This window comes from Rhinolophus hipposideros (genome assembly GCF_964194185.1).
Source record: "Rhinolophus hipposideros genome assembly, chromosome: 5".
Lineage (NCBI taxonomy): Eukaryota > Metazoa > Chordata > Mammalia > Chiroptera > Rhinolophidae > Rhinolophus > Rhinolophus hipposideros.
In genome coordinates, this window is record NC_138051.1 from 46,741,905 (window position 1) to 46,768,675 (window position 26,771).

At 39.1% G+C, this 26,771-nt stretch overlaps 1 protein-coding gene across 1 annotated transcript in view; it reads right to left on the bottom strand.

The window, feature by feature from the left end:
- Positions 1-1,105: 1,105 nt before the first annotated feature.
- Positions 1,106-26,771, bottom strand: part of MYO5A (myosin VA) — a 165,393-nt gene continuing 139,727 nt past the window's right edge. Inside the window, exons 32-41 of the mRNA XM_081048126.1 lie at positions 25,222-25,296; positions 24,478-24,571; positions 19,239-19,385; positions 16,612-16,766; positions 14,663-14,752; positions 12,920-13,070; positions 10,718-11,000; positions 9,013-9,187; positions 7,720-7,800; positions 1,106-7,436 (exon numbers count right to left, since the gene is read on the bottom strand). Of these exons, the coding sequence (XP_080904252.1) occupies positions 7,284-7,436; positions 7,720-7,800; positions 9,013-9,187; positions 10,718-11,000; positions 12,920-13,070; positions 14,663-14,752; positions 16,612-16,766; positions 19,239-19,385; positions 24,478-24,571; positions 25,222-25,296 (1,404 nt within the window). The 3' untranslated portion in view covers positions 1,106-7,283. The remainder of the gene's footprint in view (positions 7,437-7,719; positions 7,801-9,012; positions 9,188-10,717; positions 11,001-12,919; positions 13,071-14,662; positions 14,753-16,611; positions 16,767-19,238; positions 19,386-24,477; positions 24,572-25,221; positions 25,297-26,771) is intronic.

Consider the following 26,771-nt stretch of genomic DNA (forward strand, 5'->3'; position numbering starts at 1 on the left):
CATCTGACTGGTAGAACTACCATGCTATCTGAGCTGGGAGAGTGGAGGATGACGGGAGTAGCCCCCGACAACAATGTCAGACTCCCACTATTCTTACTCAGAGTTCAGTGGTTTTTAGTGGATAACCACTACTAATTTGTTGTATGCTGTTGGTCAATTTACAAAGCCCTAAAATTGTTGTTTTTGACACTTTTGTCCAGTGTTGTGCTTGTTTTTTCTTTTTGAGTAGAGAATTTGCGGAGCTCCTTCCTCAGTCTGCCATGTCAGAAGTCAAAAGTCTACTTAAAAACATATTGCAATATAATTTTCATAGCATACACTTCACCCATTTAAATTACACAACTCAGTGGTTTTTAGTATATTCACAGATATGTTAAGCTATCATTACAGTTAATTTTAAAACATTGTCATCATCTCAAGAAACTCCAATGGCCTTTAGCTATCACTATCTCATTACCCTCCTCCTTTTGGCCCGAAGCAACCACTTATCTACTGTATGTCATCACTCTTTTTTTTCTTAGTTAGCCTGGCTAGAGGCTTGTTTTCTATTGATTTTTTTTTCAAAGAACCAGCTTTTGGTTTCATTGATTTTCTATATTGATTTACTGTCCTCAATTTCATTGATTTCTGCTCTAATTTTTATTTCTTTTCTTCTGCCTACTTTGCATTTAATTCTCTCTCTCCCTTTTTTAGTTTCCTAAAGTAGAAAGTTAGATGATTGATTTTAGGGCTTTCTTTTTTTCTAATAGTATATACATTCAATGCTATACATTTCCTTCTTTCACTGCTTTCACTGCATCCCACAAATTTTGATAAGTTGTATTGTCATTTAGTTCAAAATATTTTTAAATTTCTTTTGCGATTTCTTCTTTGACCCATGTGTTATGTAGAAGTATGTTGTTTAATCTCCAAGTATTTTGGGATTTTCCAGTTATTTTTCTGTCATTGATTTCTAGCTTAATTCTATTGCCATCTGAGAGCATATATTACAGGATTTCTACTCTTTAAATTTTAAAGGTGTGTTTTATAGTCCAGGATGTGTATGCTCCATGTCCATGTGTGGTGGGTTTATTGATAAGACACCAACAAAAAATCCTTTATATCCACATCTTTATTTCAACAATTTTCTATAACAGCTAGGAGACTACAGCATTAATGACGCACATTTACTAAGTACAACATTAGACGACTACAAATTTAGAGCATAAATATCAGTCTGATATTGTTTTGGTTTTCATCTTAGCACTAGGTGATATCTAGTGAAAACCCATGTTTCAAAGGCTTTTGTTGATATGAGGTGAATTACTAACTTATTTTTAAAAACTCCATATGAGATATGCTGGGATGTGTTCAGTTTAAAACTAGAGTTGGTTGATAATGCCTTCATTTCTCAGTACTTCTGTTTTCTTTTTAATGGATGAATACTTTACCCAAGAACTTTCCAAGGATTAAAACTATATCATGTTTTTCTGTGTAAATCAAAGTGGAATTCCTTTCCAGATCCAACAAAGAAAAATTTTTGGAAAATTGCAATGTTCAATTTCATTTTAGTTAAAAGGCATATCCATTTCACAGTAAATTAACAATTAAAGTTAATAATTAAAATATAGTGTGTTAAATGTCATGAGCTCATTTCTATGCAACACTGTTAGAGCAATTTAAAAATTTCCAAGGATACAAAAAAAAAAAAAAAATCAATGTTACTCCAGGATTCCACAAAAATAACAAAACTAGGAATCATAAATTACAACATACAACATACATATCCGCATTTAAAGGAAAATTTCACCATTTGTTGGAAAAAACCCTAAATGGCTTAAGAGATTTAGAGAGCCTGAAATGTAGGCAAAAATCATACAACATATGGTAACAATAAGATTTTTAAAACTATTGACTCTGAAAACTGCATGAAACTGTACTGACCTACCAAGCATTGAATTATACACACCAATTTCAACTCAAAAACCATTTTTTCTTTCAAATATTTCAGGCAACATTACAATACTAAGGAAATGTTAGTCATTTTTAGATATTTATGACTCTGACAACACCCGTTATGTTAGGCTAATGAACATTGTAGCCAGACCAAATTGCAAAATAAAAAAATGTATAAAATGCATGTTGGCAGATATTTTACATAGTATTTTTCAATTTCTGATCTACTGAGAAATCCAACTGTGACTCCAGCTTGTTTTAATTTAGGGTAATACAGTTGTTCAGAATTTATAGCATTCTTTCTTGTTTTCAGTCAATCTTCTATAGGGTTCTTAAAAATTATATTTGAAGAATGTCCATAAAAGGTTTTTATAGTTGTACTCTTTATCTTTATTAAGAAAAGATCAGTGGAAAACAAGCCATTTAAGCGTTACCAAGAATCTAACTCATCTCTATATTTTTTCCATATGTTCATTTGCTTACTTATGACACAGAGCCCCCAAAACTCAGGAACACTCTCTAAGCCCACATTTCACTGGCTCTGAGATTGTTGCTGCCTCAGAATTCTAATACCTATTTGGGAATAACAGAAAAAAGGAAGAAGTAACAGGTCGGGGAGGGTCATGCAGAAAGGGGAGAAAGGAATTAGTGGTTGGAGGCCACACCCAACCAAAACCTTCACAAAACCTTGAGAAACAGGGCTTGATATCCTCTCCAGGCAAGACATCCCCTTACAGAGGAAAAGTTCCAGAGAATTTAAGGCAGCTCCAGGAGGGAAGGGAGCAGGGGGTAAGGCGGCCCTCACAGCACAGCCTGAGAAGAGATTACAATGCACTTATCCATGAACAGAGGCCACAGCAATACAGAGCTCTAACATGCATACACACAGCACACCTCCTAACTCCAAAGTAAACACTGGCGGCATGCACACACCATAAAGTTCAAACACACCCTGACTTGTATATGGCCTGCCCCGGGACAGCCCTCGGAAGGCACACAGGGGTTTGGCCGGCAGCTTCAGGGTCTCCACAGGCAGCCCGGCTGGATCTGACAGCGACTCTGAGGGGTGTGTGTTGAGTGACCTTCCTCTTAACTTTTGGGAGGCTTTCACTGCTTTCCATCAGGACGAGACAGCCTGCTACGAATTAATGAGCTAAACACGGAGCATTGCGCCTTCCAAGGGGGCACTGATTCAATACAAAAGTCACACCTAGTTACAGCAGGTAACTGATATAAAGAACCACCAGGCTCCAGGCGCTTTACCTTGTTAGCACGAAGAACTTGGTACTCGGCATTGCTCTGTTCCCATATGCCAGTTGCCAACTCTGATAAGGAAAAAGAGCACCTCTTGCTAACATGGGGCACCCCACAGGTACCAGGAGGAACAGAATGTAACCTCGGGACACTTTAAAGTCCCCTGCCTCCCATCTGCCCACACCGCCACTGCTGCATATAGGAAAGCAACTGGGCCGGAGGGCTGTGCCACCTCAGGCAAGTCTCTGGCCTTACCTTTCTCTCCAGTTATCATCAGCAAATGACGATAGTAACTACCTCTCTGAGGAGTTACTACCCTTTCAGCCTTCCAGGGCTGCTGCGAGGTTACAGTGAGGTAACAGAAAGTGCGCTGAAGGAACGCATAGCCAGACGCAGGGTACCGCTCTGCACAGCGGTCAGCAGAATGTAAGGGTCGAACTCTAATTTTTGCTTTCTGTTTTATCCAAAATAGTTGAAGTTACCCAGAGGATCCTTGATTGTGCCTCCTGGGGAACTTATGGACTGGTGCCTGTGTGTGTGTGTGTGTGTGTGTGTGAGTGTGTGTGTGTGTGTGTGTGTGAAAGAGAGAGAGAGAGACACAGAGAGAGAGAGAGAGAGATCATAAGAATATTATGTGAGAACTCAGGATGGTGACAGGTGACCCTTTAGCTAGGGTTACCAGGAAAGTAATTTCTCAAAACAATCACTGAAATTCTAATTAATAAAGTAAAGAATTTTCATAGCTTCCCCCACTGTTATTAAAAGATGTGATCTATATTAAACATAATTACTCACCTAGAAAAAGCCAACTTTCAATTATTCACTGAAATAAAGCAAATCACACAAACGGATCCAAATCCCCCAATCTCCTTTTAGTTGGCTTTGGAATATATATTTTTGTACTTTTGCTCTTGAAGAAAGAACTGTCAGGTATATGGGGATTTTTTAAAACTTCCGAAAGAATCATGAAGCTACATTTGTGGATTTTATGCCATATTCATCTTCCCCATCTTTATAGTTATTTTATAGTTATTCTCAGGCAGACCAAAACCTTAACCTAAGAAAAGCTATAAGAAGGGAAACGGCTTCTAATTTTTCAACTTTGCATTCCAGGGTGTGAGCTCAATCTGTCTGTAAAGTGAGTAGGGTGGAGAGTATTGAGAAGAGGCTGTTAAGACATTGAACTGTTGTTCTTTCAAAATCTTTCTTTGATTCCTATTGTGTGTCAGTCATAGAGGAATTATGAAAAAGCAAATGAGTGATAATGTTAAAGAAGATACTGCAGAGAAGCGAGGACAAAGAGAACTTGTGCACAGACCGGCCTGAAGGTAAGCCACAGGCAGGCCAGCGGGGGCAGCTGAGGGCTGACCCCACCACTGCCTTCAGTGCAGCCAGAGCAGTCGTATAGGCAGGTGATAGGATCCATGGTTGACTCGAGGGAAAGTGAAGAGCGGACAGATAAATGGGCAGGTAGAAGGCTGCTGGAGGTGTGTTTGAAGCTTCATGAGAAAGTGTGGATGGACAGAAAAAAGGGTGAGCTGTCCTCAGAGTGGCCAAAGGATACCCAGAGCCAGCAGAATGCATCCTCCACAAAGTAGTACCCAGAGTCATTACCAGGTCTTGGGGTTCTTGGTTGTAAAGTACTCTTGTTAGGACTGAAGCTCTTTAGGCCGCTAAGATAAATTAATGGAGATCCCCACCTGGGGTTCTGGGTAGGCCTTGGGGGAAGCTAGAACCCGGGAACAGCAGAATCTTTGTGTGGCCGTCCCTGAACAGGAGAGACTCTGGCCCATGTGTGGAACTGAGGCTGCTGCACTTTCCAGCAGAGAGACAGGAGACAGGAGAGAGAGAAAGGCCCAGACTAGAGGGGCTTTGGGACACAAGCTATCCCGGGGTGAAGATAAAAAGCTGCAGTGGCAGTGGGAGCTAAGACATGACAAGAGTGAGGGTTTACATGGGACATGCTCCACAGGACTAAGCTGGGGCAGACCCGGGAGAATCTGCAGCTCTGAGGTGAACAGCCTACACCATGTGGCATCTCCCCAGCCCAGGCCCATCTATGCTCTTAGACTCTGACACGTTCAGTACTAACCAAATGGTTATAAGTTCATGGTTCATTGAAAGTCACATTCACAAACCAGGCAAAACTGAGAGAATCTGATCAAATTAGTAGTGTTTTTGGTTGGTTTTGCAAATAAATAAATGTACCCAAACAGAATACAGCATTATGGGATTCAATAAAAATTCCCTAAATTAATTAACTTTCTAAATGCATGGATATAAATTATGTACATTTAAGAAAGTTTATAGCTCCACAAGCTGTGATACTACATTTGATTAATCTCTCAGAATTAACAGGTACCAAATGCTGGTCTTTCCATCAGAGCATGAACTTACAGAGTAACTGCAGCTCATTTCTCTAGGATCCAAGTGCTTGGAGGAGAGAAGGTTAGACATGGAAGGGACCTTAAGAAACAGTTGTCCAACCCTCTTATTGTATAAACGAGGACTTTGAGGCCCAAATAAGTTGACAGTATTTATCTTTTAATAACAATCTTTATCATTGATTTGAAACTGTTTGACTTCCATTAATAATATTGCACATATCTTAATAAGATGTCATTTTTTATAAACCATCTAAGAGTTAAATTATATAAATCTATGATTGTAATGCAGAACCAGACTTTCTAATGAAAGCTACTAATTTGCTTTGTACAACCTGAAAGATTAATTATATAAGATTTCTAAGAAAAAAAATGGAGACTATGTTTAATTAGAATTTCAGAGTGAAAACAGAATCTGGGTCATACTGAGCCAAATCCTCTATAAAATTCAGCAATCTTCTTATATTTCTTATATAAGTCAAAGTATTTCTAGTATGATGCTCTTTAAAGTATCTAGTGGTACTGAGAACATTTATACATGGTGCAAAGCCTAAAAAGATGGAATCATAATTATTTATTATACATCTTCTTTTGCATAATTTATAGGATAATCAAGGTTTCAAGACCTGAATCATGAATATTCTGACAATGCTCTCTAGATAGTGACTGAGATTAATTCTTAATAAATTAAGAAGAAAGAAAACCTGTCAAGGTTGAATATATGCACTGCAGGAATCAAATCTGGTAACTAAAAATAAGTCACTTCACAGAACACTGTACCCCGATGTGATACCCACCCAGGGAAAATTAATGAGCACGTCCATGTAATACATCTTCAATAAATAATAACAGCAACAATAGCCATTCTGTCTAATCCTAACCCTAAAAAATGTCATTTTGTCACATTACTATATGACCTCCCAGTGTCTGCTACTTCTGCAAGTGAATCTGTGGATATCTGCACATAATCCAGTTACAACTGTGATCTGATTGAATTGCAAACAGAGTTGATATAAGAGAAGCTTATTGTTGTAGTGCCTAATAAGAATATCGCTTACATTTTAAAGAACACAGGATGTAGCAGCAATTTAAAATGCTCAGGAAACTACAGTACAAATGGGCTTCTATGCTATACAGCAAACCGACATTCTCTTAATATCTCTACATTCTAGTGACACACACAAGGAAGTTACTTGACCAACCACTATACATATTGCCAGTTTATTTATTTGATGCAGTTCACCAACATCAACATAATTCATTCCTAAACTGATATGCACTCAATAGTGATTTTTCTTCTGGTTAGCACAGAGGAGGTTCTTCTCTGTTGGTACCTTTCTAACAACAGCACATATCTGGAATTTATGTTTTTTATACCATTTAGACGCAGCGATAAGGATTTAAAATAAATGCTAGCAGCTGAAGACACATATTTTTTCTTTCTTTCTGTCATTCACCTACATGTAAATTCGGGATACCTAACTGAGAAGGGTGAGTGTTGCTCTATAGGGTACACGGCAGAAAAGAGCCTAACTTCCTTTCTTTCCAAGGTGATGCAAGTATTCTAGGGAGATTTCCAGTTAGTAACCTCTTGTTTGAAAGATAATCACTACTTTCTCTTTAAAAATGTGTTTTCAGTAGCTCACTGGGAATAATGCGTTCTTATTTCAGGCAAGAAATGTGCTGTCACTGTTTGCCTTGACATCACTTTCAGACCCGGGCTATGAATCCCAGGCCCAAGCTGGCCGGAATCTGGATGGTTTCGAGCGCGAGGGAGGACGGGTTAAAAGGAAAGGTGACAGGAAAGATGTGTTTAGCATCCATGAGCAGCTGAGGAGAGTCTTTCCTGTCTCGTAAACGCATCTGAGAAAATTGAAACACAAAAAAAGAGTATCAGTTCTTTGAATCTATAAAGATTTTTCTTCTGCCAACAATCCTACCAAAAACTCAACTAATGAATAACGTTTATATTTGTTTTAAAATCACTTCATTTTTCCAATAAGCTGTTATCAAAACAACCTCATGCACTATAAAAATAAGATAAAACAATATAATAAAAAACACATTATCCTTCAATAAATTGTAAAATTTCCATTCAAAAGTTTGTGTTGGTGAACCATAGGAAAAGAAAGCCGGGAGAGCTTACCTGTATAGTACGAATAAATGACACAGAGACTCTTTCTTCAAACTCATTAACTGGCGTATACAAATTCAACACTTTGACAATCTGTGAGAAGTGAAATGATCAAAGTTTTCAACATATTAAGAAATATACACTGGGTGCTTATAATCTGGGAAACTGAAAGGATTGTGCATACAGTTTTATATTCTGCTCGGGGCTGGGTTGGGACAACAGGGAAGATAGAGACAGTCTGAAGCACATTTACTTTCATTATTTGAATTTTTACAATAAAAATGTATTAATCTTTGTGCATTTTAAGAAGCAATATAAATTTGGAAAAACATTCAAACTGTACAAAAGAACATAACATGAAAAATGAAAGTGCCCCTACTCCCATCCTCCTAAGTCTCCCAAAGTGGCAATTTTGGAGAGTGTCCTTAGAATCCACCTACGTACTTTCTGTGCATATTCTGTGTGTAATCTATGTAAGATTTCCATGTTATGAGATATGTGGTGAACATTAAGAAAGTTCACGAGTCAGCACAGAAATAACTGGGCAAAAGACCAATGGGCGTGTTTAAGCCTACGCCTTGCTCCATACTTTTGCCCTTGTTCTCAACATCTTTCCTTCCCCTCATCTCACTCCTTAAATTCAATGCCAAGCTTGATGGGACCTTCTCTGAACACACTCAGTTATCACCCCCATCACTTCCTGTAGACATCTTACCATTGAACTTGCCAGAATCTCTTATAGTAAAATCAATTGGGTACATCTGTCTTCCCTACTGAACTTGAAGTTCCTTTTAAGCAGGGATTGTTCCTTATTTATTGAAGTATCTCCCCCAAAAGTAAGTATGGTGCCTTGAAATAGCAACTCAATTCATCATTTCATGAATTGCAGGAACAAGAATGTTCTGTCTCAAAATCAAGAAGTTTAAAGAATCATTCCATTATGAAATAATATAGAAAATTATTTTTTGGAATACAAGCTCCACAGAATGCATAGAATATATAACCCATGAAAGCAGGGATTTTGTTTTGCTCATGATTGTGTCTCGGTGCCTGGGACATTACACAGAACACTGCAGAAACTCAATAAATGTTTATACAATGTTGACTGTGGATGACTGTGACTAGCGCCGAAATGTACTACTTTCTGGTAAAATTTCCTTTCTTCAAGATCTGTATAGATATAGTATCATCTCTGACACAGATGAAGTCAGCTCATAGACAAGAGCAACAGCTAGGTGGCTTATTTGCCTAAATATCACCCTTGATGAGTGTTAAATTACTTCATACTAGGGAAAGCTACTTTACCTGGGCAGTAGTTAAAGCATTGCACATGGAACAAATGGCTTCTGCATCATCATCTGTTTTCTTTTTCACTTGCAAAAGTTGAGCAGCCTGAATGAGAGGTTCCAGGGTTTCTTTAGCCCCACTGTTCATCAGATTCTTGTCACGCAGCCATTCTTCCAGTTGACTGACATTGTACCTATGCCAGAGAGAGAGAGAGAGAGAGAGGGAGAGAGAGAGAGAATGCAAATTTACTGGATGTTGTCATAAATGCCTCAATTTTTTGTATGTGGCTTTGTCAGGAATTTCAGTTAAAATGACAGGCAGTATTTCTGTTCGCTTTTCTTAAATCTTATCAGCTGTGCTTAAAAATATCATTATAAATAGTCATGAGGTTTATAATCATAATTATATAAAAGATTAGAGAATATAATTATCTTTAATGGAAGAGAAATAGCCGAAGTTATGAAATAAGACTTGCTAAAAGACAAAACGAAATACATTCTACGTACGGCTGCGTCCTTATTAAACAGCTGACCAGAAAACACTTTCTAGCCTCTCTTACAACTTCAGAGGTGAGAATTAATAATCCTTTATGTCCTCGCTCTTTCTGAAGTCAAACTGCAAGCTAGTTAACGAAATAACATAATTCCCTCACATAGACTTTGCGCTACAGCCTTTTTTACGGAAGAGCCTGGGCAATGGAGTTAGTGGCCTGAGGAAGCTTAGGAATGGAAGGAGAGAAAGGCGAGTGGGGGCCATTGGAAGTGACGAAGAGCCCAAATATGGAGAGAGACAAAGAAACTACACAGAGACTGAGGTATCAAGAGGTGCCCCACCAAGTAACAGTGGTTCTTAAACTAAAACGAGGTAAATGGACACACAATCAGAACTTAGTAAACAGGCAAATAGCAGGAATTATGACAGTACTACAGGTGCTTCCCATGTATAAACAAAGGTTATAGAGAAATAAACTCTACTGCCTGAGTGGAAGGCATTATCTTCTTAACGTCAACCATAGTGGATGTGGGTCAAAATGAAAAATTTGAAAAGAATGCCAAGGTGTCCTGAGATTGACTCACTAAAGACTTTTGTAGAACTCTTTTTTCCCCTCTTGGTGAATATTGTAGCTATTTTAAAATAAATTATTTGCAAAATAAATCAATTTTATTATGGTAATGAGGTTATGCAGAAGAGTAAGTAGTCGGGCATAAAATCGAGTGCAGCTTTTCTTGAAATATAGAGGGGCATGTTTGCAGTGTGAGTAAAACATCTGTTAGACACGTCCTTGTTGCCCTAGGTACAAAAAGGAAGTTTGTCAAAATAAATTTCTAGGAGCAATCAAACATTAGAAACCTTCACCATCATTCGATATTTTGTTATTGTACAATTAAAATACACACAAAAGGAGAGGAAGCAGCTATCTCATCTTTACGTGTTTTTCACCATCTCTCCACTCCCTCAAAAGAGTTAGCTTCACAGTGGAGCAGAGTTCCAAACAAGCAGTGAGTAGAACCTGCTGGAAGGTACAGCCAGGAGCAATAACGGCTGAAAGTGGACAAGTCCAGCCAGGTAAGAGGTAGCGGCTCCAGGCCAGGTCTCCCCTTGCCGCTTGGCTGGTGGCAGCAGACATCAGGTGCACGGACCTGAAACAAGCCATCAGCTCTCCACACCCCAGCAGGCAGCTGGGCCTCGAGCAGGGGCCATCACCAGGTTGGTGTTTGCTCACCTGATCTGCATGCCTTTACTCCATGAGCACATGTCCTTCCGCAGGAGGAGGTTGTTCAGGGTGACGGCCCCCACAATGTAGAACGTCTGCTTCACCACCTGCTTGATGAGCTCGGGGTCCATGCCATGCTGACACATGACCGAGTGGAAGGAGTTGAGCTGCCGGAGGATAGAGTCCAGTGTGTAGGTGCCCTCATCGGCTATGCTGGAGGTCCGCTTTCTGAGCCCTGTGGGCTTCACGCCAGACACGCCCTGAATGGTCTCATGCTCCAGCATGCCGGAGACTGCAGGAGTAGTTCAAGTGTTAAAAGATCTGGAGGGAAACCCGTTTCATGTACAAACACACAATCTCACACATTCAGTTTACAAAAATGATAGGAGCATCAAAATAGAGGGTACAAGAACTTCACGAAAAATGGGCTTCTGGATTTTCAACTTCAGTGAAGGAATAATTCTTTAATGCAAAAATTTACCATGATATTAAAAAATCTTAATGATGTATTTTCTAAAATATGAAGTAAAAAAAAAAAAAAAAAAAAAAAAAAAAAAAAAAAAAAAAAATAAAATATGAAGTAGCAGCCTTGTAATAGCACAAGTGAGTGGTACCTTGGAAGGGTTTCTGAGAGAGAGGTATGTAGCGTTAGGGAGAAGGTGAGCGTTCTCCAGAGCTCCGTGAGCCCCAGTGGAAAACACATCAAGTAGCAAGAAAGGCAGGAGAGTGGGAGGTCTTGGAGGAGACTTGGGTGGGGAGAGGGCAGTCCTGCAGGACTGGAGAGCTGGGTCCTTCCTTTTCCTGAGCTTCCCACACTGGCAGGGAGACCTGGGGTTAGCCTCTGCCTCTCAGGATTCAGTCTTCTCATCTGGAGCACTGCTGTCCCCTCTGCTGCGCTCTCATAGCATTTGGCTTATGTCTCCTCTAGGATGGTTTTAATATGCCCACTCCTGGACTGGGAGCCCCTGAGAGCACAGGCCAAACCTGATTCATTTTTTTGTCTCCTAGTGCTAAATTCAGCTTTCACAGAACCTGTGGAGCCAAAATGTTTGTTGTTAAATCACTGGGAGATGGGGGTAGTGGGTTAAAGTGGGACATCTTAGAGGTGAACTCCTTGTTTAGCCAATAAAAATAGGCAAAAGGTTGGCTAAAGCTGACCTTGTATCTGTTACCTCTTGCACTTTAGCTGACCTAGATTGTTTTAAATTCATAATCTTTTAGAAAACAAGTGACAAAATCACTGCTATCTCCAATGGTTTCCTCAGCCTTTTGTTTTCAGTTGTTTAATTGTGAGAGTACGATAGAAAATGGAATACTATGAGCCCATATAAGGGAAATGAAGTTTTAGAAATGAGGAAAACACCTGGGTGGGGCAAGAAAGGGTAGCTTTCAGAGGGAGTAGCCTTCGGAGGCTGCTGGCAATTTGTCTGAAGATAACAGTTTGGTAACTTAAAAATAATTTCTTTAATTTCATGCATTCTAGATTAGCAGCCTGCAATTTGTACATGCCTCCTAATTCCTACTTCACACATGCTGCACATTCCAAAGGAATATAGGTAGCATGATACATAAATACCGAGAATGAGTGTACACATATAAAGAGAGGTACATGGAATCACACAGTTAGCTGAACATACACACACACACACACACACACACACACACGCTCATCCAATAAGAAACTGCTGCTTTAAACCAAATTGCCTTTAACAATTCCAGAGGGCCCTTGAGATAGATGTGCACCTCAGCATGGGGTGCCTGAGACCTGTTCTGCCGCCATGGTACCGTCCAAACCTTTTCCTGTAGCCTACTGGGCAAAGTGCAAGCCCTCCCCAGCTTCTTTAGTTGTAGGTGGAGTAGTGTAGTAGGGTCCTACACCAAAGTTTAAAGTGTTTTTGAAAACTGGACAAGGAATGAGGTCTACTGCTGGATATAAAGCATAACCCAATCTTAAGAGAGCGGCATTCCACGCTGGGGAGGGAAACGAGATACTGCTGACTTCATCATATGGAAGCAGTGATTTTGATGCGTTCTCGTCAGTCATGGCTAACACCCCATGTTCTGAGATTCCTCAGCTAACGTGAGGACTGAATACACGCCCTGAAACGTGTCCATATGAATACACGCCCTGTAACGTGTGCCACTGGTGGTCATCTACCGGCGGACATGTGAGGTACACAGATCTCGATGTCCGCAACGCCCTGGCCTTACCGATCATCGGCTGAAGGATGTTTTCTAACACCCGCACGAGCTGCTGGTAGATCTGAATGGCCAAATCACTTAGCACCTGCCGGTACTCAGCCAGGTCAAAATTGGTGAGGCAGTGTTCATTCTGGCGAGATGTGTTGTGTTTCATAAAGCCCTAGAGTCACAATGCAGAGTTAATGATACACATGAAGTAACCCTCTCGGGGGACCAGCATCCACCTGCCCTTTTCATCGCTCTGAAGAGTTTCCACCCCTCCCACACATGGTGCCAGCATAATCAGTCTCAACACTGTGTATTTGTTTTCATCATAAAGGTGCCACTTCTTACTAGCTTTTGAATGATGTCTAAACTTGGCAACCCAGCATTTAAGCCTTTCCAAGGGCAATGGCAATGAAACAAGATGGGGGAACTTAATTAAAAAATAAGTTAATGAGTGTTTTCACTTATGATACAGGAGGTTTACTGCCAAACACTGAGTTATCAAAAGTACTAACCTCTTAAACTTCAGTTTGTTAAATATAGTCCTATTTATAAATACTGCACTCAAAGGACATATATAATCTTATTAAAATAGACCAATTTCTACAGAGACTGGTGAATAAATTTTAAAAAATTTCCTTTTCATGGTATCCACACATGATTTGCAGTCTGAGCTTGGAATAGCATCCTTTGGTAGTATATTTGTTAAATTGGAAAGCCAACTGCACGAGCAGGTACTTTTGCCAGACACTGCCTGACAAACTCAAGTCTGCTGGATGGATGCTGCCCACAGTCAAGCATCTGCCGCCCTGCAACCTACTTCCCAACATGGTCTAGAAGTGAGGAAGGAGGACAGTTAGTTAATGGTCCCTCTGGGGGACTTGGGTCTGTCAGTCCCACCTTCTCAGGGACCACATCTTGCTCATGTTTGTATTTCCTATCATTTGCCAGGACAGCCCCCTGTTCCCTAGCCTCTGTATGGGTGCTGAGAAAGTTGCGACTGCTCGCCTCTCGGCCTACCCTCCCGGCAAATGATGGGGAGGCATGGAGGGTAGTGATCAGGGTCACAGGCTCTCGGAGGCAGGCTGACCCGGAATTCCAGTTCTGCTCCTTACGGCTGACAAGACTTGGGCAAACTAATGAACTTCACTGAGCATCAGTTTCCTCATTTGTAAAACTGGTTTATAATTCCTACCTCATAGAACTATTGTAAGAATTAAATAACATAATGTATAGTAAGTGCTATCTGACACATACTCAGCAGCCCTTAATAAATAATTATTAGGTAATTATTAATATATTATAGTTCTAAAATATGAAGTCTGTCAAACAACAGATGAACATATCACTACAAACAAAAGCAAAACAGATTTCTGGACAAATCTAAAAAGACAGGTCTTAATTTATCACCTTTAATGTATTATAGTAAGCTGACATTTATTAATTTTTAAAAATAGTTCAATATTCCTGTATTAGTCCTTGAAAAGCCCACTTCCACATATTGGCAAAAAATTCTATTGTTACATCTAAAATGCTCCTTTATTTCTTCTGTGTTTTCTCATAATACAAACTCTCAGAGGGAAGAAACTGTTATTCCCCAAAGTCACTGTTCTGTAAATAATGAACATCAAAGCTATGAACCTCCAAGCCACTTCTAAATTCAGGTTTCTAAATCAACAAATGGTTAAACATTTTGTGCTTTTAAATTTTCCTTAAAAAGGTCAGAGAAAGTATAGCATGCTGGTTTTATAATCAAGATTTTCTCACCTCTTCTCCACTGTACTGCTTCAAACAGTGCAAAAATCGGCATGTGTTAGAAAGCCAGAAGGAGACAGTTTCAAAATCATCACCTCTTTTCTGAAACAGAGAATTAAGTTTAAATTCGTTTCTTCCTTAGAGAAATAACCTGAAAATAACCGAACAGATACCAGAAGGCCCGTTTCTTGCAGTTACCATTATAAATGATTATAAAAATAAATCACATTGCAATTTTAAAGTCTTACATCATTTTAGAGAATTTCAACTCTTGGGTTAATTGGTTGTTTGTTACGTTGCTTGGCATCCATTTTCTTGCCATCAGAAAATGATTCCCAGTAATTCTGCTTCATGGGAGCTTAGCAGTCCCTTTAAGCAGAAAAAAATTCACCAAGCCGCAGCTTACCCAAACTCACTTCCCTCAGGGTGACTGAGGGAATCAAAGGACTAAAAGCACAAAAGGGAATCACAAAGATTGTGAAGCGCTGAAACCCAGGTTAAAGGTCTGTCAACAATAAGATACAATTTCTGAGCAGTGAATCAGAAATGGGATAGCGGAAGTCCAGGGCAGAGCTGAACAGAGAGGGGAAGCTGCGGGACTCCTTATCAGGACTGGGGCACATACCAATGACAAATCACTTCAATTCAAAATGAGGATGCAAGACAAACACACATCAATTTTAAATGACATCAAAGGGTGTTATGCTCTAGTACCCACGCCTTTTTAATCTTCAAACAATTTGGTACAAAATTAGTTAAATTAGATAAATGTCTGCTTGCCATTAAGATGAGAGGGAGAAAACTTTATGATTTGGTTTTGTTGTCTTTATAAGAGTTGATGTAAAAAGCAATAAAATGTATAGTCTATTTAAGCTCAATACAGCATCAATATACCCCAAATTAAATGAGTTACATTCAGAAGACATTCATCAGTTTGTAAATGTTAAGTTCCTGATCAGGGTTGGGGAACGGTGTGTTTAATGGGAACAGAGTTTCAACTGGGGAAGATGAAAAAGTTCTGGCCACGGATGGCAGTGATGGCTGCACAATAATATGAATGTGCTTAATGTCACAGAACTGTGCACTGAAAAATTGTTAAATGGTATAAAATTTTTGTTATGTATATTTTACCATAATTAAAATAGTTCATGAAAGACATCTTAGACTTGAGAGAGTCCACTGGTCATGTTAACAATCCACTTATCTCCATCCTAAAAGTTCTTCTTATGTTAGACAATCAGAAAACAACGTACTTAGAGCACATTCTCTTAGCTTCCAACAGAAACACTGAGAGTTAAAACTAGGAATAATGTTTATTTTTTTTTAGAGTCAAGAGGATTATGTAACACGACTCAGTGATTACCGAGTTATGTAGAGCTTTCTGCTCTGTTATATAATTTTGCTGCCTTTTCCAAGTCTTCCCTCTCTGATTAGTATCTGTGTGTTGCTTCTCACCAGAAATCAGGCATTTCAGGTAAGAGGAAAATTATGGGTGAGTTGGAGAAAAATGGGAAGAAAAGTTAGAAGAAAAATTTTAATGTTTTATCAAACAGTTTTTATATCAATGAGTCATGTATTATTGAACTTATTTAATACCAATTTGAACTAAAGCATCATATTCCCCATATACTCATATATGGACTCCACTAAATAGTTCCAATTTAGTTCTAAGACCTTAAAGCAGACTATTTCTGTCTATGAAGAAACAATTTATTCCACAATTAAATGCCATTATATCAAATTAATGTTGATTACTGTTCAACATGAGTCCTGTTTTGAAAGAAGCAGACAATTTTCAAGAAAGAATGTTTCCTACAATGGCAGGTAACAGTTAACACTGGAAAATGTTCTTAACCGGTAATTTACCTCAAGGCTAAGGAAGGAAAAGTGCCTCTGTACAGATTCTGTCATAACTACACAACTAATATTCATTGTGAAAATATTGTTGAACTTGAACTGACCTTTAAGACTTTTTTGATGCTGTTAATTGTTGATGTTAGCAACGACCTTACTTTCTGATCATCATTCAGGTAGTCAGCATGTCGAACACACATGAACAGGATATACGCTGGTAAACCTGGGATCAAATTGACTGCTACACCACGTGGCTTCAGTTCTGAAAAAATAAAAGAGGACAAAGACTCTTACATAACATTGTAAGTCTTCATGAGAAATGCTTTGTGAGATCCTGAAAGCACAGTTCTCATGTAAGAGTTCATTCAGGGTAAATAGGTCATATAAAAGACCATATTTTAATAGCTCATTAAAAGGACAAGTTCTTAAGGGTGAGGACATGTGAATCCTCACTGTCTATACAATGACAACTCCCAAATTTCTATCTCTTGCCCTGACTTTTCCCTTGAATTCCAGTCTCGTGTATCAACTGCTTTTTTTTTTTTTAAGTTTTTATTGGGGAATATTGGGGAACAATGTGTTTCTCCAGGTCCCATCAGCTCCAAGTTGTCCTTCAATCTAGTTGTGGAGGGAGCGGCTCAGCTCCAAGTCCCGTTGCCGTTTTCAATCTTTAGTTGCGGAAGGCACAACCCACCATCCCATGTGGGAATTGAACCGGCAACCTTACTGTTGAGAGCTCGTGCTCTAACCAACTGAGCCATCTGGTCATCCCTCCGGAAGCTCAGTGGCAGCTCACTGTCTTCAATCTAGTTGTGGAGGGCGCAGCTCAGCTCCAAGTCCAGTTGCTGTTTTCAATCTTTAGTTGCAGAAGGCACAACCCACCACCCCGTGTGGGAATCGAGCCGGCAATCCTGTTGTTAAGCGCTCGCGCTCTAACTAACTGAGCCATCCGGCCACCCCTCAATTGCCTTGTTGACAACTCTGCTTAGGCACCTCAAACTGAACCCCTCCAAACCAAAGTCTTGATTCCCTGTGGTCCCTGCTCTTCCAGGAATTGTCCCTATCTCAGTAAATGGCAGTTCCTGTCTCCTAGTTTCTCAGGTTATAAACCTTATCATCATCTCTGACTCCTTTTTCTCACACCACACCTCTAATTCATCAACAAATCTTGTTGGCTCTACCTACAAAACACATCCAGAATCCATCTATTTCTCTACTAGCTGCCCTTGTCTATGTCCCATCATCTTCTCCTGGATTGTAGTGAGAGCTTCCAAACTGGTCTCCCTCATTCATCCCTTGCTCCCCAGTAATACAGTTTCACACAACAACCAGAGTAATTCTATAAGAAAATGTAGGTCAGATCATAACACTCTTGTTCTGAAAATCTTCCAAGAGACTTCTCATCACATTCATTTACAAACCATGGCCCGTGATCTGGCCCTGTTCCCCTTCCCGAGGTCACCACGCTCCAGTAAGATGGGTCTCCTTGCTATTGGTTGAACATGTCAGCTATGCTCCCACCCTAGGGCCTATGTACTATTTTCTGCCTGGAATGTTCTTTCCTCAGATATCAGCATGACTTGCTTCCTTACTTCCTTGGTCTCTGTTCAAAGATCATCTCATCCAAGAGGCCTTTCCTAACAACTTTATATAAACTAATACACCTGCCTTCATTCTTTACCCTTTTTACCCCATTATATATTTCTTCATTTTTTCCCTCTATTTTCCTTCCAACTGGAATGTAAATTCTATGAGAATAGGGACTTGACTTTGTTACCCAGTACCTAGAAAATGCTTGGCATATGGCAGGAGGGTAGTGAATGTTTATCGAACCGATGAATCTTTGCTTAAACTCTATGCTTAAAAATCAGTGGCTCCTTAACATTTTTGCTGAACGAAGATCATGTTGAAACGTAAGTGCCTCTACATCTATATATAGCACTAAGTTTAATGCCAGCCACCCTAGGCACATTAACGCAGGTGTAACTGCCAATCAATTGCTGTCACCCTGGCACCCGGGGGAGGAATGCTAAGTACAAACTGAAAGGAGAGGTTCTCAACCTTTTAGGTTCACAGCTTTCAGGCTGTGTATCCTCCCTCATCATTTCCCACCCTCCCCTCAAACGTCTCCTTGCAGAGCCCGTGGGCTGCCCCCCCTATCTTAAAGGTCTTATGCTGCTCTGAAGTGCTTCCTCCACGCCCATTTCATTTGTCTGGTTCTCTCCTTCCATTGCTGGGATGTTTTCCTGAATTCTTTTGTTTTTTTCCTATCACTGAACTGTTGTTCTTGACATATTTAGTCATACATTTTCTAGGGAAGTAAGGGAAACAGAAATTCAGGAACTTGAGTGGCCTAGAGCAGTGGTGTTCAACTGTGGCTACACTTCAGAAACCCCTGAAAGATTTTGAAAAATACCAGACATGGCCCAGCTCTTCCTCTGGAGATTATGATGTATTGAGTCTGTGATGAGGACCACACATCAGTACTTTTCAGAAGCTTCCCAGGTTATTCTAACGTGCAGCCAGAGCTGAGAAGGCCAGGCTGGCCTCAGGGGCTCCTCACAGGCGGTCTGTGAGTTAGACTGGCAGCGCATGGGGTGGTCAGGACGTCTCCGCATCACAGTGAAGCACAGCACGCCATGGTGACTAAACACACTGGTGTCGGCTACTTCAAAGGTTAGTGGCCAGTCTCGCCCACCAGAAAGACCTGTTACCCCATGCAGAAAACACTTGCCCAGAATCAGGTTCTTAACGAGTTTTTGCTCATCCTCCTTCTTGTATTCCAGCATTCCTTGGAAATCCTTTTCTTTCCTGGGAATGTTGACTGGACGAATGGGTTCATCAATGATCTGTCCTGGGGATATGTTTTCCATCTGGCCCACTTCGTGAGAAACAAAAAGGAGAAGAAAATGTTTTCTAGGTAGAAAAGATGAGAAGGTGCCATGTTCCTATAATTTTTAAATGAACTCTGTAACAACAGAAACGTGCCACATGTGTATTTGCCACTTCATTGTCCCCTCTTTAAATATTTTTTCCTGCTAAAATTGGCAAAATTATATACTGTCACTCTGACAGCCACGAGTGCATGGCTACTATCAACATCAGAGAACCTTACTTCATTCAAAAGCATTTTTTTGGTCATAGAATGTACTCTGTAATAAGATCAAATGTCCCCAAAGTGGTTGAACTTCTGGGTTAATGAATTGTTACCAATCATAAATGGTTAAAGATATTTAGAGTTTAAATCACAGAAGGAAAACACAATATTCTATAGAGAGGCAGCAAGAGTGTAGAAGATTCTTGCTCACTTTTCACTCTATGAATCTAGTCATAAAGAAAAAGAATGTCTACTTTAAATGTATCATTGCAAACAGTTCAAACCACATCGAGATCGCTGGCAGGATGGTGCTTCTTCGCACTAGCAGATGTGACATAGATTATTTTTCACAGAGGCTTCCTAACACAAAGACCTAACTTTCTCCCACCACCCCTCATTCCCAAAGAAATCATGAGCAGATAAAACAACCTTTATCTCATGTGATTTCCTAAATACTATTCAGTTTTTAGTTTGTTTTTAGTAAAATGCTAAAAATCATACTATGAGGTTGCAACCATTAAAGTACAACCACTAGTTCACAACCCTTTCAGATGTTAAAAATGGTCACTACTGTCAATAGCAGCTGCTGGAGAAGAATTATGCTAAGGATTAAAAAATGTCCTCAATTTCATCTCAAACTTCAGAATTAAATGGGAAATGCAAGAGAAGGTAAGAGAACACAGGAGTGAGAGTTACGGTGGTGTTTGTGGAGACATATGCTAGTAGGCAGGTTTTTAAAAAACTCTTTTACCTACAGGAAGGGGGACAGTTGAGAAGTCTCTTTAGGTGTAGATTAAGTTTGAGTTCAGAGATTGTGTTCAAACAAACAAAATGCAGATCAGATGCATCAGAAAGTTGAACGTTGCTGCCTCCACAAGGTGTCAGTAGTGCTGTCTGTCACTCTTGGGCAGTTGCCGTGTTAGTTCTGGGAAGCCAACTCCACAGAAGCGGTTATCACAGAGAACACCAATACCTGCCAGTGCTCTTCCTTGTGTGGCAGACAGCCTGGTGACACCCCGTCCACCTCATGCTGCAGCATCACACACCAGGACTAGCAGCGCTGCAAATCACCACCATCCATCAACAGTATGATATCTAAAGTGTGATCAGATTGTGACTGGACAAAGAGGGCTGTTGAATCAAGTGTTTCATATGCATGATGCAGTCGGGAAGCCACAGGACTGACTGTGAAATGTCTGCCTCTATACAAGAGATAGGAGAGGCGAACTATTCAGTTCTACAGATATTGTTTCTGGAGTCAGTTTAAACACACCCCCACCAGGATCTTAAAATCAGCATACAGTGGCCGGCCTTCACGGCTCGTGTACTTGCTGCATGTAGAATACAAAATAATAAAATCCCTGCCATCTACGTTACTGCTCGCTTTCAGCCACAGAAACAATTCTAAAAGGGGAAACTGGGAGGAAATAGATTCAGCATATTAATTTTAACAATCAGTGTACATATTTGGACTACATATGATGTAAAGAGAATGCTTTGAACCTACTGATTTCATATCTAAGGTGAAATACCATTATTTTCTATAACACTAAAGAAGGAAAAATACTGCCAATTAAACTATAACCCATCAACAGTTATAAGTTCCAGTTATAATTCCAGAAGATGTTAAAATGTCAAAAATTATGCATCTCAGAATTTATGAAATATGGTGAATATTTTTACTAAGAGATTTCATGTTTTAAAAGAAAGTTTCATTTTCCTTTTGCAAAATCTCTAACTAAGATATTTTTGGTTCTATACAAAAATGTCACAGACAAAATTTGCCATACTTTAATTAAAATTTTTCTCTCTGCCTTTGAATCCTCCCCAGAGATTTGAGTCTTTACAAAAACTCACATATAAAATATGGATGTCAGCTCAACATAACCTTGATTTATTTAGCAAATCATCTATTAACTAAAATAAAATTTCAACTCTTATATAGAATCAGGAAAATATAAAGCCTGAAAGAGAGAAATCAGGACACCACCCCAGTTTTCAAATACCCAAGAGACTTTATGCTCCATCTAATTCTTCTAGAAAAACCTGAAGCAATCCCTATTTCCATCTTCTAGATTCTTTCTACTTGAGGGAGAGATTTCCTTGAACCTTTTTGTCCTGGAAAAGGAAAGGAAACTGAAAATTTTTTAAATTTATTTTTTCCTTGATCTCAGGTTTAATTGAGACAAAATCAAATAAATTCCTGTAAGTAGAGAGATTCTATTGGAAAATATGACACAAAGGAGAGAAGTCAGTGGTTCTCAGAAGGCTTGGGTTCTAGTCCTAGTTTGACCACTAGCTGGCTGAGACCTTGGAGGTCACTTATGATTTTTGAGCCTAATGACTTATGGGTCCTATGATTTTTCTCCTATGAAGCAATTAACTGATTTCTAGAATTCTTGTAGGTCTAAATTCCTTGACTCCATGACAATTGAGATGGAACACCCACTCCTGAATTAAAATACAGCACAAAGCAGATCAAATTTTGAAACACTCTCGATTTAGCTATATAATTTCTGCTAAAAATTGTATATGTTGTCATTTAAAAAGTTTTCATTCGCGTCTTAAAAAGTTTCCTAAATTATTAAGTGTAGACCATAGTAGGAGGCAAGAGTCTTGCTATTTTAAACCAGAAAAATTTAAGTATAATATACTTAAAGAAAAATATCAGAAAACTTGTAGATATTAGAAGGTGCTTTGTTGTACAAGGTTGCCAGTATTTTCTATGTAATGGAGGATAAGAGAAAAGTGTTGTAAGTCTGTCACCTTTATTTTCTAATTTCAGAGAGGGGTGGGGATACTGCACTCACCAAGTACCCAGACCACATAAACAGATTTCATTTAATTCTTTAGTCATGCATCTTTTCACTCCACTTTTCTTAAGAATATGATAATATCTTTTTTGTTTAATCTATGAATGCCTTCTCAAATGCTATTTATAGGTTAAGAACATAGCTGGCAGGATAGCTTAACTGATGAAGTTGATTTCTGATTGATAATTACTTAAAATTGCTAACATCTTGAAATACCCTAACTTACCTGTTCAGTTAAAAACATACATGTGAAAGAAAGCTGAGTAAAAACTTAAATAAAAAGTGGAACTATTAGAAGTTTAAAAAATAATCTTACAAATTAATATCCTTGAAATCAGTTTCTTTCAAGCAAACACTCTGCTATCTAATCATCAGCTCATTATATAATTAGTGCAAAGTTAAGTGCAAACAAGTTCTCTGAATAAAGATTTTTAAAGTTCTGCCAATAGACCTTAAAGCCCATGTGTGTGATTTGGAGGTTCAAAACGTTAATGTAATATCTGAATCACAAAATGCCAAAGGATTATACATAAAATACGACAGCAAAGTAATCTGATCTCTAAATAAATATTTCAGCATTTTTATATAGAAGGGCATATTATCCTCTGCCATGTAAACATCCATGTTGCCATTCTAAATATTTCTGGAACTGACTTACTCAACAAACATTTCTGGAACAATCATGACAGGTCAGACACTATGCTAGGTGCTGTGAAAAGAAGGCGAAATGAGAGGTGGTGGCACCTTTGCTCTGGAAGCTCACAGTCCACAGAGGAAGCCAGTAATTAATTCAAACAGAAAAATTCCTAAAATTATAACAGTGAAAATGGTAAATGATGTGAGTCAAATTGTGGTACCACAGAGGGTGTAAGCCATAAGGTCTGTCTCAGTGGTCAGGCAGGATGTTTGTGAGGATGTGACACGTGACTCTGATCTCAAAGGATGAGCAGGACTTTACCAAGAGAAGCAGGAAGACCAACTAGAAGGAACAGTTATGACAGGCCTGGCATGTTGGAGAATGAAAACCACACGGAGTAAGTCATGGCAGGATCTTGTGAACATTCCCGGTGATGAGGACTCTTCAGCCATTGAGCCAGGCAAAAATTATGAAGAGTGACATTGAGAGGATAGATGGGTAGTCAGACTGTATAATTTTCGGTCAGAATGATAATAGTTTTCATAGATTTGCAGGCAATTCCAAAGAGGGTCTATAAACCTCTTAAACAATGAGAGTGTTGTTGGAATACGCTTAGAATTTGTCTTTAGCCCTGCTCACTGCTATATCCCTGACATCTAAATCAATACTTACTAAATGAACACACTAATACACAAGACAAGATTCATTTGTATATAATAGTAACAACTGATAGTTCAGTATTTCTTTAGGTATTTTACCATCATCATCATATATAAATCATAGGTGTTTTAAAAACATCTTCTTTATAATCATAATTCATTTTTTCTTATTTACTTCCCTTTTTCTCTCCATTAGAGGTAAGTTCTTTGAGGACACAGACTTTGTCTTACTCACCTTAGTAGTCCTAATACTAAAAATTAGAGCAATCATAATAACTAAGTTGTACATAGCATTAATTATGTGTCAGGAACTATACAGAATAGATTACACATATTAACTCGTTTACTATTTACAAACTGTATCATGTATACCATTATAATTCCCATTTAACAGGTAGGAAAACTGAGACATGGGGAGATTCAGTAACTCGTCCAATATCAGATGACTAATAATAGAAGACCAGTATTTGAACCCAAGAAACTTGGTTCCAGAATCCATTTCCTTAACCTCTGTGCTATAGCACAGAGCCTGACAGATAGACACTAGTCATTGATATTTGAATAAATTATTTTGCTTTGTAAATTATTAGTATACCGAAAAGAACATTTTTCCCCACCTAGCCATGGAAATTTCCACTCCACAGACACTAGGTTTGCTGAAAGTCATTTTTGTTATTATACTTGATATTCACATGCAAACCTATTAGGCCACTAGTTATAGCAATACAAAACAAAGAGTCACCAATTGTCATAAAAACATGACCTACCTTCTAGTTCACCAATTTTTTTGGCAAATACTTTCAGTTGTTTTTTCAGTTTCCGGACAGTCTTATCTTGTTTTTCAAGTTGTTCCATCAAATCCTAAAGATTAAAATGAGAAATATAACAGAAAGATCAAAACAGGCCTTCTAAAATGCACAGAAGGAAAGCAGACACAACATCACAGAAACAGCACGTTAGTTTTACAGAAAAGCTCGTCGGTGGAGCCACCACCTGGCTAAAACTAGTAGGCACGGGAAATGCAGCTACAATAAAAGCCAAACGTTAGCGTATTCAGTGCAGTCAAATCCTTTACAGCGTGATGGATAGCAGGCTCACTGGGGAGTCGTTTCCAGTAGACTCCCTGTGGGTAAAGCAATTAAATGCTCATAAAATGTACTGCTGTTCCAGTGGAATGTTTTCTTTTAACAGGGAAATAGGCAAAATAAATTTTGATGAATGCACAAAAAGTTTATGAGGAGTTTTAAGGATGGCTGAACTTAAGGAGGGCGGTTGACTTTTTATTTCCATCACACTGCAAGCCTAGTGTTAATAACAAACCAAACATGACAATGGACATAAGACACTGAGAGAGGTGACACCACTGGCTAAAAGATAGCTGTAGGGAGAAACAGGTTTCGTGAAAGTCTTTGAAGAGACTCCCTGGCGAGGGGCAGGCAGCAGCGTTCTTCAGTGATAGAGGGCTAGAAGTAGCAAGGAGGACAACAGAAAAGCACTCTGAGTTTACATACAATCATCCGTTTGTAAAGTGAAATCCGGTATGATTGATACTTCTTAGGGTCATCTGCATATAATTCCTCAAAATACTGAAAAAACAGGCACAATGGATATTTGTTTTTCTGTGTCTGAGGGGAATGCTACCTCTCAGCAAAATCAATCTTAAAATATTTTAAGATACAAATAATGAAACTGTATATACTCAAAAGGCTCTAATTTGTCACCTGCCATTGCCATCTGGTCTTTCTAGTGTCGATGATTTCAATTATACATATATACACATCTATTTTCATATGCTCAGAGGAAACCGGCTATGGCCAGGAAACCATCTTTTAGCAGGTAAGCAGCGTGGCAGTCCATATTCCCCAGATAAACCTGCTATTTCACTCCTCAGACCTGTTCACAAGTTGCTGCACTTGTTTTGCTGCCAGCAGCAGCAGCAGCAACAGCCAAGAGTGGGGAAGGCAAATAAAATGAAAGTGAGAATATTGGCAATGTTGGCACTCTTCTTTGAAGGTGCAAAGGCTGGTAAGAAGCTGTGTGCCTTCCTTCCCGGAAAGGCAGCACGGGGGAGGCCTGTGAAGCATGTTCCCGGGAGGAGGGGGAGAAACTGTTTCTGGGTTTGTGTTGAGGGGTAGGCGGATTACACAGGGCACAGTTTCCAGGAACTAAGCCTAGGTCCACGGCAGCTTTACTATTCTGATCAAGTGTATCCTAAAGAAATGCACAATTAAGATTGAGAAACTATAATGACTTCCAAAAAGCGCATTATTCCCAGTACTTAAACTTGAATCTATTCTGAATCAGCCGTCAGTGAGGCAGGAAAACCAGCTGACTTACGAAGGGTTTTCCTAAAACTCAAACTCATTAACTAGACTCTACCAGCTTAGAATTTGGGGACTTAGTTTATTTTTGTATTAGCTATGGAAAATTGCCAAGAAAATTAAAACTGTAGACAAAGTTGCAAGGGAAATGTTTAACTTAGTGAAAAATCTCTGGGTAACTGCCACCCAGAAGCATCTGTATTTCACGGTGTCACCTCGTACTTTAAGACAATCACTTATAAGCACAGAATTTATATGCTGATCAATCATTATTATACTATTTAGTATATTCATCAATTTTTAGGCATTAAAGCATTGTTAGTTTAATTTCAGCAACAGTGTACTTGACAGTAATAAAATGACATTGCAAAAATAGTCCATAATTCAGAAGACTTCCCCCCACAATTGAGTGCTATTTCAGTTACTGTAGAAAGAGTCCAAACACTGCCCTTAGCCACCTCTCCCATTCCCACAATGGAGCTCTCTCGCAGCATTTTGTCGTCCTCTCCTAGCATGGACAGACAGGATGTGAAAAGAACACCTTTGGGTTTTAATTCTAATTAACATAAAAGATGGTTGAATAGATGACACTGGAACACTATCTGTAATGTAAATGACCACTAATAGAGCAATGGAGGAATAATTCAGATTGTTAAATCTTCAGAGACAATCCAAACTATTTTATTATAGGTCATTAAGACCCTGAACTTAAAAAAAAAAAAAAAAAAAAGACAAATCAC